The sequence below is a fragment of the Uranotaenia lowii genome, chromosome 1 (genome assembly GCF_029784155.1).
Source record: "Uranotaenia lowii strain MFRU-FL chromosome 1, ASM2978415v1, whole genome shotgun sequence".
NCBI classification, from domain to species: domain Eukaryota; kingdom Metazoa; phylum Arthropoda; class Insecta; order Diptera; family Culicidae; genus Uranotaenia; species Uranotaenia lowii.
Genome location: NC_073691.1, coordinates 45442620 through 45455468, shown reverse-complemented (window position 1 = coordinate 45455468; position 12849 = coordinate 45442620). Strand labels below are relative to the sequence as shown.

The 12849-nt window shown below is 40.9% G+C and overlaps 1 protein-coding gene across 1 annotated transcript; it reads right to left on the bottom strand.

Annotated features, from left to right (window-relative positions):
• Positions 1-5437: 5437 nt before the first annotated feature.
• Positions 5438-10319, bottom strand: LOC129749165 (paramyosin-like). Its single transcript, XM_055744080.1, has 5 exons — positions 10017-10319; positions 9355-9960; positions 6246-8054; positions 5773-6191; positions 5438-5703 (listed from the first exon to the last, which is right to left on the bottom strand). Exons 1-5 carry the CDS (start codon positions 10221-10223, stop codon positions 5601-5603), a joined length of 3144 nt encoding a protein of 1047 aa, XP_055600055.1. The 5' UTR covers positions 10224-10319; the 3' UTR covers positions 5438-5600.
• Positions 10320-12849: the final 2530 nt, after the last annotated feature.

Below are 12849 nucleotides of genomic sequence, written 5' to 3'. Positions count from 1 at the left end.
ACATGTCGCTGACCAAAAATCAGTATCGCATGACATAGACATGCAAAGCAGTATCAAAGTCGGCTGACATTGGCTGTCTGACACTGATAATTTGCAGCTCTGCCGGTAACTGCTGGAGTGAGACAAGGATGTATCTTATCACCGCTACTTTTTCTCGTCGTAATGGATGAGATTCTGATTGGATCGATTGACTGTGCACCGAACCGAGGATTGCCGTGGAATCCTTCAACAATGGAGCAACTGAACGACCTTGACCTGGCTGACGATATTGTTTTGCTCGCCCAAACACAACCGGATATGCAGAGCAAACTCGACGACCTCACCGAAAGTTCCAAGGCAGCAGGTCTCAAAGTCAATGTCGGAAATCCCTCCAGTTTCATGGTAGCTGGGCAACAAGTTAAGAAAGTGGAGTGCTTCCAGTATCTTGGTAGCCACATAACGCCTGATGGTGGTACCAGGAAAGACATCGAAACCCAGATCAGAAAAGCCCGATTTTTGTTTGTGAGTCTCCGAAACATCTGGCGGTCACGCCAGATCTCTCTACGAACAAAAATCCAAATCTTCAACTCAAACGTCAAATCCGTATTGCTGTATGGGTGTGAAACTTGGTGCACATATGCGGTGACGACGCGAAAACTGCAAGTTTTTGTGAATCGCTGCCTGCGGAACATCATCCGCGCTTGGTGGCCTGGCAACTGGATCTCAAACGTTGAACTTCATCGCCGGTGTCATCAAAAGGCGCTAGAAATCGAGATTCGGGAACGTAAGTGGAGATGGATTGGGCACACGCTGCGGAAAGATGAAAACGAGATTTGCAGAGAGGCGCTAGATTGGAATCCAGAAGGTCATCGATGAAGAGGCAGACCCAGAAACTCGTGGCGGCGAAGCTGAAATCCGAACTGTCGACGAGAATCTTGACTGGGACCAGGTGAAGACGCTGGCTCCGGATCGAGAAATGATTCCGTCTCCAAGAACGTACTCCGCATAAAGAGGGAGTCGCTTACGAGAAAATGATACGACGGAGCATTTACTGCGATTCAGGGGCAGGCAATTCAGGTCACACCATTGAGCAAACACATTGAACTGCTGCTGCAGGAAATTGATGTCCTCTTGGCCGTTTATGGTGTGAAAGAGTTTCAGGTCGTCAGCATATGCAAGTTTTTTGCAGTCAAGGAGCGAGAGTACGTCGTTAAAATATATCACGAAAATAAGTGGTCCTAAATGACTTCCTTGAGGCACGCCGGAGCAGGCAAGAAAATGATTTGAGAAGGAGTCACCAATACGAACGGATAACTTTCGACCTGTTAAGTAACTATGGAACCAGTGCAAAAGGGATCCACAGAAACCCAGACATTCCAGCTTTGCGATAGCGATATCGTGGTTCACCTTGTCGAATGCAGCAGAAAGGTCAGTATTTATGGCATCAGTTTGGGTTTTCATAGCAAAGCTGTCTTGCACAAAAGATGTGAAGGTGAGTAAGTTGGTAGTCGTGGATCGTTTAGGCATGAACTCATGTTGATCATTGGAAAGTTGGTGCTTGAAGAACGAATTAATGGGATCCAGGAGAACCAATTCAAACAATTTGGCCATCGCGCATAGAGCTGAAATTCCGCGGTAGTTGTTAACGTCTCTCTTGTCATAGTGAGGGAAAGATTCCAACATCCAGCGATGATTGGAAAATATGCCGGATAGGAAACAGCAGAAGTGGCATAAAACGCTTCAAAAAAGTAGCAGGTATACCATCCGGACCCAAAGATGTAGATTTTTTCAGCTTAACTGTCGCTTTCGATATGGATGCATCGTCGATTGTGATACCGTTAAACGAAGAAGGTGTAGGAAATATATTTCTCACAGCTCTAGCCAGTTGCTCAGGAGAAATGGATCCAGTTGTAAAGATGCTAGAGAACTTCTCGGCAAATAGATCACAAATTTCGGGATCAGAGTTCACTGTGTCGCTGTTCAGGAACATGTGAGACGGAAGCCCTGATTCTCTCCGCTGATTTTTCACGTGCTTCCAAAAAGATTTCGGACTGCTCTTGAAATTCTGTTGTAACCGATTAATATAATTCTGGTAGCAACGCTTAATGGCTTTCTGATCGGTACTACACCGATCTGGAATTAGATTATGTTTGTGTTGTAATGTGTCTTATGTTCACTTGACACTGTAACTCATTTGTTCGTAAAACCAATATTTGTGATCGTACCCTAGTGTATAATCAACTCTCTCGCAACATAGCGATGAATCCAGAGAGAGCTACATACAATAGTTTAGTAAGCCATTTTAGTTGTTAGAATAGAATCTAGAGTTAAACGAACAGCACGGGTTTTACTTATTCTCCAATAAATTAGTTAAAGTCCAATCAAGCGACTTATCTATGTAATACATCCGAAATTCGCGGATAACCATTCGGTGCAACGAATGCAAGGCTTGTGCAGTGGTGAAATCATAATCAAGGTACACCAAAGTGAAACAAAATCACTCCCCCAGCGGGTGAACGAGCTGTTGTGCGAAATTGATTGGTGACTTACTTGAGTTTCTGCTGCTGGTGGATGCCGTCGACTGGAGACGGGAAGAAATCCCTCGAAATCCGAACCCCCCCATCGGCCGAGCCCGAACACTTTCTTATAGGCAGAATTCAATTTGCGATATTTGTCCTTAGTGTAGAGGGACATGTGTTTGTTGTAGTTGCGTAGTGCGCGCTGCTTAGCCGTCTTAAGTCTCCGAAGACTTCCAGTAACCCAGGGGGTCCGTAGATTGGTAGCCGTGCTACGTTTCGGCACATGGCGATCGATGATATAGTTCAGGATGTTCGCAAACGTCTCGGCAGCTGCATTGGGATTAGAAAAATCGAGCTCAGCCTCCCAATCAATGGATTGCAGGACGAGGGATGTGGCTTCGAAGTCAACGTTCTTAAAATCGTGATAGAAATACGCAGTTTTCTCTTCTGAGCCAAGTATTTTAGTGATATCGAGTGAAATCACTAAGGCTGGATGATGCGGGACAGTTTTAACCAGAGGAGCAGGAGCAGATTCGATCGTCGGATTCTTGATCCCTTCGTTCACGAAGCAGAGATCAAGCATACGGCCGTTTTCATTTTCAATTTTGTTGATCTGTCGAAGAGTCGCGGTGCTCAAGGAGTCAAGGAAGATATTAGAGGATGCTGAGAATGAAGAACGAGCAGGATCCGGAAATAAAAAGCCGCTTGGGGAGGAACACCATTTCAAACCAGGTAGATTGAAGTCGCCGATGATGAGTATGTCGTCTGCCGGAGCTTGTGGCTGCGTAGTCAAGCCAGTGAAATCCGCACAATTGACGAAACCCATGGCTGGCAGGAAGTGAAGACGCTGTCTCCGGAGTAGAGATCTGATTTCGTTTATTCACGGTGACCTGCTGGACTTTGTACAGGATAAGGATACGTCAAAGAAAATTTGACAAGCCTGAAGAACGTTTATGCCAAGAAATCTGTTTTGTCGCAGACCTTCATCCCAAAGCAACTTGCATAGCTGAAAATGGGAGTTGTTAAGCAAACACTAGCGACACCATGTCCTCCATTAGTTAGGGAAGTTTGGAAGTTTAGATTAGTTAGGAAAGCTTTTGAAAACGGCCATACATTTTTCCTAACTACCAAACGTCAATCATCTACCTGGCATCGCGGGTGGTTGAAGGATAGTCAGTGAAGGACAATTTGAAGATCTTCGAAGACCTTATTCGCCATCTGAAGTTGGCCAGAGCTAAGCTCGAAGAAAACGACGTAATTGCTCAGCTTTTGCCACTCTTCCCGAATGGTTTGACCGGTTTGACCCCTAAGTTACTGCCTTGGAGAATCTTGGGGAGGAAAATCTGAAACTGGATGTTGTTCGAGAGCGCCTTCAAATTTGATTCTGGGGCCACGGACCACCTCGTGAACGTGAAACATTGTTTTGCTGACCTTACGAAGTTAAAGACACCGGTGATCATCAATGTGACATAATTACGGTACACATGGTACAGTGAGGTACAATTACGGGCGTCATTAAGGAAGGCGTCAAATTGGTCCTGAAGGATGTGCTGTTTGTTTCTGATCTTCAAGAAAATTTTCTCTCTGTGAAGAAGATGGCAAAAGCAAATATGGACTGAAATACAGGGTGACAAAAAAGTCTGGTCACACTTTTTTGGGGTCGCCTGTAGCCTACACGTTGCATCTCTCTGGTGCCTTGCAAATGAAAGGTCTAACTCTGTTGCCCAAAGTGGAAGAGTTTCGTTTCTGTGCAGTATGTTTACATTGAATTGTGAGCCATGGCAGAGTTAAGGGCAGCTGTTATCGCTGCTCGGTTTGGCGCGCAGATGACGAGCTTATTTTTTCGGACGAGAAGCTGTTAATTTTGGAGCAAACAGTCAATCGCCAAAATGATCGGGTTTGGAGTGTGAGCCTCCAGCAAGCTCCTGCGGACAAGCTGAACGTTTCCCGGTTCCAAAATAAGACGTCAGTCTTGCTTTCTGACAGATGGCGCAGCATCCCACACCGCAAAGGTTGTTCAGGCGGGGTGTGAGGAAAACTTGACCGATTTAATTTCGAAGAATGAATGGTCTCCGTCGTCTCCGGATCTGAATCCACTGGATTATTTCGTGAGGGGACACATGATGTCGAAGCTGAACGACTATAAAAAAGCCAATTTGGAGGAATTCATGCGAGTTATCACGAAAATCTGGGACGAGATGCCGATGGAGCAGGTGCGCGCCGCTTGCGCAACTTTCTGAGAAGTCAGAATCTGTTTCGATCAGATAAAGGTGGTGTAATTCCGAGATATCGTCTGTGAAGTAACTTTATGAGTTATACTGAATAAAGCTACGAAAACCACATTCAGATTTTCTCCTTATTCTTTGAGATATTGAGGTTTTCCTGTGTGACCGGACTTTTTTGTCACCCTGTACTTTCAAGAAAACGGAAGCAACTGTGCGGTACGACGAAAAGTTGATCGGAAAATGTCCCATGCGTGGCGACCTTTACGAGCTTGATTTGGTCCTCAATACTGTGGCGGCCAACTTGTGTGGAGCTGTAATCTATGGCACCGTCGACTTGGCCATTTGGGCATCCAGAATTTGCAAGCACTCGTTAAGCACGACATGGTTACAGGTTACCAGTGTATCCCCTGAAGAAGAAGTCCGAGGTATTCCAACGGTTCCGAGAGTACGAAGCGATGGCAACTGTTGCTCTAGGACATTTGATTTCGAAGCAAGCTAACTGTGAATCAAGGCAGAGACTATTGCTCCAAAGATCAGCGGGAGTTTTACATGTCCAAAGGGATCCAAGTTGAGCCAACTGCAGTGTATACACCACAGCAAAACGGTGTGACCTCAATCCAAGTTCAAGCTAATGGTCGTCATCATCTTATAATTTTACGGTCGTTTAACGTTGTTGAAACTCTTCTAACAATGTTTGAAGTGGCACAAATTCATAAAAGTTCAATAATTTTATTCATTTTTTTTAAATCCTATTGCTACTGATAATTTAGGGTTTATAAAAGGTTGGCTTTCTGCTAAATTCGTTTGTAGTAAAGTAGTAGCACACAGAGAAAATTGCGAACAAAACCAAAAACTCTGAAACTTATTGGGAGCTACTTTACGTGTTTCTCTTTTGCCGGGCATAGAGTCGAGAACCATCGGCTAGCGTTCTGGCAACTATTGTTTCGGTAGGAGTTCTGGGTGCTCTCCAAGGTCTCGATCTGAAATTGAAGGAAGTTTGAGCTGACTACAGAGTATCGAGGCGAATGTTTTGAACTTAAATTTCTTACCGACACGATTCCGGGAAGTTGTCCATCACAACTCGTTCCGTCGTTTTCTTCCCATTCCCATTGGTCTGGCTCGGCCCCGGGGGCGGCATTCCAGTGAACAATGAATACAAAATGTTCGCATCGTTGGGCACGCCTGCCGAAGTGCTGGGTCTAGTAGTTCTTGGTTTGGGCTCAGCTGGTATTTTGACCGGAATTTCGTCTTCCAACAGCATCGGATTTCTAATCGGAATCGAGGTACCCGGGTTGAGTAGTCCCATCATTTCGTTATCCCCCATAGTTCGAAGGTTCTGCAGGAGCTGAGTACAGGTGCACATGCTTTGGTCGACCACGTTGAAGCTTTGATTCAAAATTCCGAACCGTTCGAAGAAAGCTCGACAAATTTCCCGATGCAAGTGATCCAGCTCCCCGAGTACCAGTACCTAGCAGAGCGGAATTCATTATTTTCTAAATTTTATAAAGTTTTTTCTCCGTACCTGAATACCACAGCGATAAATTTTGAAAGCAATTTTCTTAGTTTTATTCATGTCGGAATGACCGAGAGTGATCATGTCGCTATCGAATATGGCTTCGGCTTCTGCAAGTTTTTCCGCTTCGAGTTCTTCGGAGCTTTTCCTCGCGCTTTCGCCCTCTCCAACTTCTTCTTCTTCCTCTGCAAAAACCTCTTCTTCGCCTGAATGCTCCGCCTCAGGAACCAGAGTTTCGGTCGATTCGGCTGAAATGTCTTCACCGATTACTCCTTCGTCTTCGTCGTCGCTAGCTCGTTGAAGAGTTGAAAGTTTTCTAGCTGTCACTTCAGGTGCCTCTGATAGACCGAGTTCTTCCATTTGATCAATACCGAAAAGAACTTCTACTCCGGGGGTTATTTGTTCTTCCATTGATGGAAGTTTCTCTGCGATTTCATCGATACTACCTTTTGGAAGTGATTCGACTGTGGAAGATTCGTCAACCTCCTCCATCTGTGGGATATCCGATTCTACAGTCTCAGCCTCTGCCTCGGTCTCTTCTAAAGCTGTTTTTTCTACCTCTGCAGAAGCTTTTCGTTCTGCCTCAGCAGAAGCTTTTCTTTCCGCCTCAGCAGAAGCTTTCCGTTCTGCCTCAGCAGAAGCTTTCCGTTCTGCCTCTGCAGAAGCTTTTCGTTCCGCCTCATCAGAAGCTTTTCGTTCTGCCTCCTTTGCTATGGTTTCCATTTGTGCTGCCAAAGCATTCGATGCCTCCAAAGCTTTCGAATCGCTTAAAGCAATCTGTTTTTCCATTTCCTTCTGTACGTTCACCATTTTCGCAATCTCTGCATTACAGTTTTTGAGTTCAGCTTCTTTCGCGGCTATGCCATCGTTGGCCGTCTGTAGTTTTTGCTTGAGATTTTCGATTTCGCTCTGTAAATCTGCCGAATCGACTCCCTGTTTTTGCTGCCCTTTGGCCGTTGCCAACTCTCCACGCAGTCGGTCTACTTCTGTTTGTAAACTTTCCGTCTTCTTAGTGCATTCAAGTAGTTCGGTGTCAGATTTCGAACTTGTCGCAGGCAGTGGTGTTGCCGCCTGAGTCGTTTGTGCCTTGACATCCGCAAGTTCAGCATCTTTTTGTTTTAATGCTGCCTCAGAAACACGAACACTATCTTGTAGCTGCGTCATTTGGGATTGCAGTTTTGTGTTCTGTTCGGCCAACTGGTTCTTTTCTTTAGCTTGTGCTTCCAGTTGTTGCCGGGCATCGTTCAGCTGTTTCTGGAGTTCAATCAATTGCTGCGTAGCAGGATCGTCTGATTCTTCAATGACCACTACCGGACTCGGTACAGAAGCCTTCGTTTGCAGTTCTTCGACAAGTTTCTGTTTATTCGCCGAAAATTCTTTCTCGGCTGTCAGCTGTTGCTCCAGTGCCTTCTGCTGTTCGGCGGCAGCTGATAGCTGTTGTTTTAATTCGGCCAATTCTTTTTCACATTGTCCTAGCTGTATACCCACTTGATCGTTTTGACCAGTGGTATCTTCCTTTACAGGAGCATCTAACTTCACGGGGGTATCTACTTTAACATCTAATTTATTTTGCAGCTCCTGTATCAGATGATCCTTCTGCTTCAACTCGGCCGCATGAACATCCTGTACTTTTGCTAGCTGTTGCCGCAAGTTTTCACAATTCATGCAAGCTTCATCTTGTTTGGAGGTCGGCTGAGACCGAGGAGGAGGAGTTGAAGGTTTATCGTAAGCAATGCTTTCGATTGCTGGCAGCGCCTGACCTCCGACGAAATAGTTTGTCTTGAGGCGAAGCTCCGCAGATTGTTTGTCGTATAGATTCTTGAATGATAAAATCAAAAATGTTGTTGAAGTAAACCTAACACACATTCATCAGAAGACAATTTCAGATTTAAAAAAAAATTCATTTTAAAAGTGAAGAATAACAAGTCGAGTTATAATTTGGTACAACAATCTGAAATTCAAATGTAAAATAATAAAACTCAAGAAATAATACCAGAAAATGAGTTCTAATTTCAGATTCGGAATTCAAAAATTAGATTCAGAAATCAGATTCAGATTCAAAATAGAGAATGCAGAGTCAGAATTCAGAACTCAGATTAAGAATTCAGATTCAGAATTTGGATTAAGAATTCTGATTAAGCTTTCTGATTCAGAATTCAGATTTACAATTTCAGAATCAGAATTCAGATTCAGAAATCAGGTTCAGAATTCAGATTCAGAATTCAGAATTTCGATTCAGATTCAGAATTCAGAATTCCGATTCAGATTCAGAATTCAGAATTCCGATTCAGATTCAGAATTTAGATTCATAATTCAGATTTACAATTCAGATTAAGAATTCAGATTCAGAATTCGGATTCAGAATTTAGATTAAGCTTTCTGATTCAGAATTCAGATTTGCAATTTCATAATCAGAATTCAGATTCAGAAATCAAGTTCAAAATTCAGATTCAGAATTTAGAATTCAGATTCAGATTTCAGAATTCCGATTCAGATTCAGAATTCAGATTCAGAATTCAGATTCAGAATTCAGATTCAGAATTCAGATTCAGAATTCAGATTCAGAATTCAGATTCAGAATTCAGATTCAGAATTCAGATTCAGAATTCAGATTTAGAATTCAGATTCAGAATTTAGATTCAGAATTCAGATTCAGAATTCAGATTCAGAATTCAGATTCAGAATTCAGATTCAGAATTCAGATTCAGAATTCAGATTCAGAATTCAGATTCAGAATTCAGATTCAGAATTCAGATTCAGAATTCAGATTCAGAATTCAGATTCAGAAGTCAGATTTAGAATTCAGATTCAGAATTCAGATTCAGAATTCAGATTCAGAATTTAGATTCAGAATTCAGATTCAGAATTCAGAATTCAGAATACAAAGTTTAGAAATCAGAATTCATAGTTCAGAATTTATAATTCAGAATTCAGAATTTAGAATACTGATTCAGAATTCCGAACTCAATACTTTATTACGGCTATAAAATGAAATCGTGGCTCCAGAGAGTAAGATTTGTAACAAGAAATAAGCGTGTTTTAATAAATACATAGAACAATACTAATTACAAATACAAAATTTCGAATCGAATGGAATACTGTGGGTTCCGACTCTTACCAACATATGCTCCAGATCATCTTCGACCTTTTCGCGTAGTTCCTGTTCCAGGGTAAGTTGCCGCTTCAGTTCGGCCAGCTTGGTCTGACAAGTGTACGCCCTCTGCAGGTGTTCTCGCAGTTCCAAGTTTTGCTGTCGCAGTTCCTCGTATTCGGCTTTAAAAATAATGAGTTCTGCCTCCAATTTTTCCGCATCCTCAGCCCTCAACCGATTAAAGCTGGCCTGTGCCTCGGCGTTAATCAGTTTCATTTTATCGGTACACTCCGAGGACCGGGATTGCAGCTGGCAGCGAAGCAGTTCGTTTTCCCGGGCCAGATTTTCGTAACGGTCTGCTCGTTCCTTCAGATCCACTATCACCTCTTCGAGGTCGGCCATTTGCTGTTCGAATTCATCCCGGTCCTGTTGCAATTGTCTTGCTTGGTTTTCTAGCTGGTCCGAGTTGGTCGAATAGAAACCGAATTTTGCACACGGAGGCTGTTGAGATTGTGAGCCTTGTTGCTGGTTCATCCTCTGTATTTCCTCCTGAAGACAAATGACGTACTCTGCCAAATCTTGCACGTCAAGTTGAATGAGGTATTCCTTACTGAGCGCGTAATCACCTTGGGGCTGTAAAAGAAGAGAAATCATGAATTTTCAGTTATTTGAAACGTAAACAAACCTACATTCAACATCGCCTTCTTGTAGCGTGTCTTGTGCACCACATCCAGGATGTAGTTGGAGCGCTTCTCCTTGTCCAGGGCCCAGGCTCGGTTGTCCGAGCAAAATTCGTATGTCATGAGGGCCCCATCACTCCGCTTCCGGTCCGGCAGCTTCGGGTCCTCATTGTGGAAGGTCACGTTGAAAAAGTCCCGCTGCGTTGCGTAGGACATTCTCGGTCCTCTCGGTAAGGTTCGATAGATCTTCTACTGGCACTGGAATTTGACACCGAGCGGTTGCAGCGCGGAAATTACATCGGTCTACTGTGATCTCATTGGTAGATTGCTATCAAGTTGATAAACATTCATAAAAACGTGTGTTGGGATTTTGTCAAGGATAATGGTCCAGAATGAGCATAATTCCTATAATTCCTACGTAATGAAACAGAAAAAAATTCTTAAGTTCTTGCTTAGACCAGAAAGGATGACGCAAGTCTTTAAAATTTATTTTATTAGTGTGGTTCCAGGAATTTCAGACTGATCCTAACTAACAGGGCTCAAATTTTAATTTCCTCATTCTTAAAATCTCAACAAAGTCATGAAATAAGTTTTCGCAACTAGGGCAAAACTGTTTTTGACAACAAGCGTAATTAAAACAAAGACAAACAAGGTCACAAATTCTTGTCTACAGTTCGTAAAATTGATTTAAATTTTTATAAAATAGACAAGTTTCCATTGATTTTCATCCTTTTTCAATAATACTCAGTCCTATTTACAACATCAGCCGTCAATGTTTTTCTTTACCAATCCAACAACTTTTTAGATGAAGAAATCTAGGACTTTATTTCTTCACAAACCTACAAAAATTTCGATTTTTTAAGACATTTCAAAAATACGACTATTTTGATTATGATTTTTTGAAGTAAGTTGAACATAAGATCTAGAAATGACAAGAAAAATCAATGACTTACAGGAAATAGCATTGATAATTAACTATTATTATGACTTGTTTTGAAATTTTTTATTGTTATTATTTTTAACTTAATTTGAACTTCAAACCCACTTGCCCCCATGAACGGGTCCTTTGCACAGGATTGGTTGGCCTAATCTTAAAGTTTATAAATCAGCTGGCAAACTGGGAGGGTTAAATTAACTGAAATGATACGAATTACCTTAAATTATATGAACTAGCTTAAACAGAATCCATTATCTTTAGATTTTTTGATTATGAAAACATGGAAAAGATTTTTGATAAAACAAGCTCAAAGATTGAGGAAATAATTTTAAACCTTAAACCGCAATAACTTTGCGTAAAAATGGGAATTCCAATTCAACCTCACCTGAGCGTGCCCTATTTTGACACCTTGATCGAGAACTGGCACTACGTTTTATGGCGATTTTATAATTAAGCACTGAGTGCTATTATTAATCATGCAAAAGAAAGCTTGGAGCAAACTTCTAAGTTAGTGTTTTATTGTAGTTTTAACAGAGCATTCTTAACTCTTTCGAAACAACAAAAACAGTACAGTAGTTTTTCGATTTTATCACTATTCGATTTTATCAATACTCGCCAAATTCACGCTCGATTTTATCACGGTTATGGTTTCGATTTTATCACGCTTTTTTAGAAATCATTCAGAAATTATTTTTAGGACCTTAATTTTCGTTCAAAAGACTATAGCGTTTTTGTTCATGATATTTTTTATGGTTTATGTTAAGATATAGCTGATATAGCTTACTTTAGCTGTATATAGCTTACTTTAGCTGTATAGTGTTTAAAAAATCATCATTTAAATTTTACCAACACTTGTAATATTGTCATAAATATTTCAACGTCACACTTGTGCTAGTGTTTTTATTTGTGCTTGGTTAGCAGCTCTAAAACAGAAAAATTTTTTGGTTATGCGAATCATATAAACATGTGGGTGAATTTACGCGTTTTTGACAAGAGATAAGTGTATCTGATTTCTTTTTTATAATTTGTTGGTGGCGTGCGCAATCCTGATGGGACAGCTTTAAGTAATGTCTGAATGGATAATTTTGGAAGATCAAAATGAAATTCTGCTAGCTTTGCCTTAAAATATGTTAAAAAGACTAAGATTTCTGTTTTTCTACATAGGAAAAACAAAGGATTATCTGCCCATAAAGCAAATTTCGAGAAACACACTTTAAAAGTTCAAGTTGAGCAAATTTCAAAATATTTTTTGAAAAGGTGAACTTATTAGTTAATCAAAGGTGTGAAGATTAAAATATTGAAATTTGAAATATGCAGAAGAATTTTTTGGTGAATTTTTCTTTAAATTCTTTTTTCAAAATCGACATAAGAGATAACGATTGTTAAATTTCCATAAAAACTAAATAATTCACTTTAATTAGATGTAGACTATCAAATTGATATTCTACATGGTTTTATTTCAAGAAAAAATCTTAAAATTGCTATAGAGAAGAATAATTCGAACTGAAATCGATACTTTGTGTTTAGAAATCTTTGACAATTACATCCTATGTTCTAAATTTATTGATACAAAACTTTTCCACTACTGAAAACAGCATAAATTATTGTTTAAAGACAATAAAAATACCTTTTTCCACTTTAATTTTTAGTTTTGCCAAATTCACGGTTTCGCCATATTCACGGTGAAATTTGTTTTGACCGTGATAAAATCGAGAAACTACTGTACGTTTAGTAAAAGATTTATTAGCGTTTTCAAAACTACCTGAAAACAAATGGTCTAAACAAGAATATAAGCATTTTTCATGACTATAATAAAAGCGCCACAAAACGAGCTGAACAAAAAAAAACAAACATTAAGTTGGCTTAAGTTGGGGATGTTAATGACGCGTCAATATGATCGACCGC

Coding starts and splice junctions, on each gene's coding strand:
- LOC129749165 (XM_055744080.1), bottom strand. CDS start 10,223: ATGTCCTACGCAACGCAGCGGGACTTTTTCAACGTGACCTTCCACAAT. Junction 6,192..6,245: donor TTTATCGCTGTGGTATTCAG/GTACGGAGAAAA, acceptor CCGCTCTGCTAG/GTACTGGTACTCGGGGAGCT. Junction 5,704..5,772: donor AACTTCCCGGAATCGTGTCG/GTAAGAAATTTA, acceptor CTTCAATTTCAG/ATCGAGACCTTGGAGAGCAC.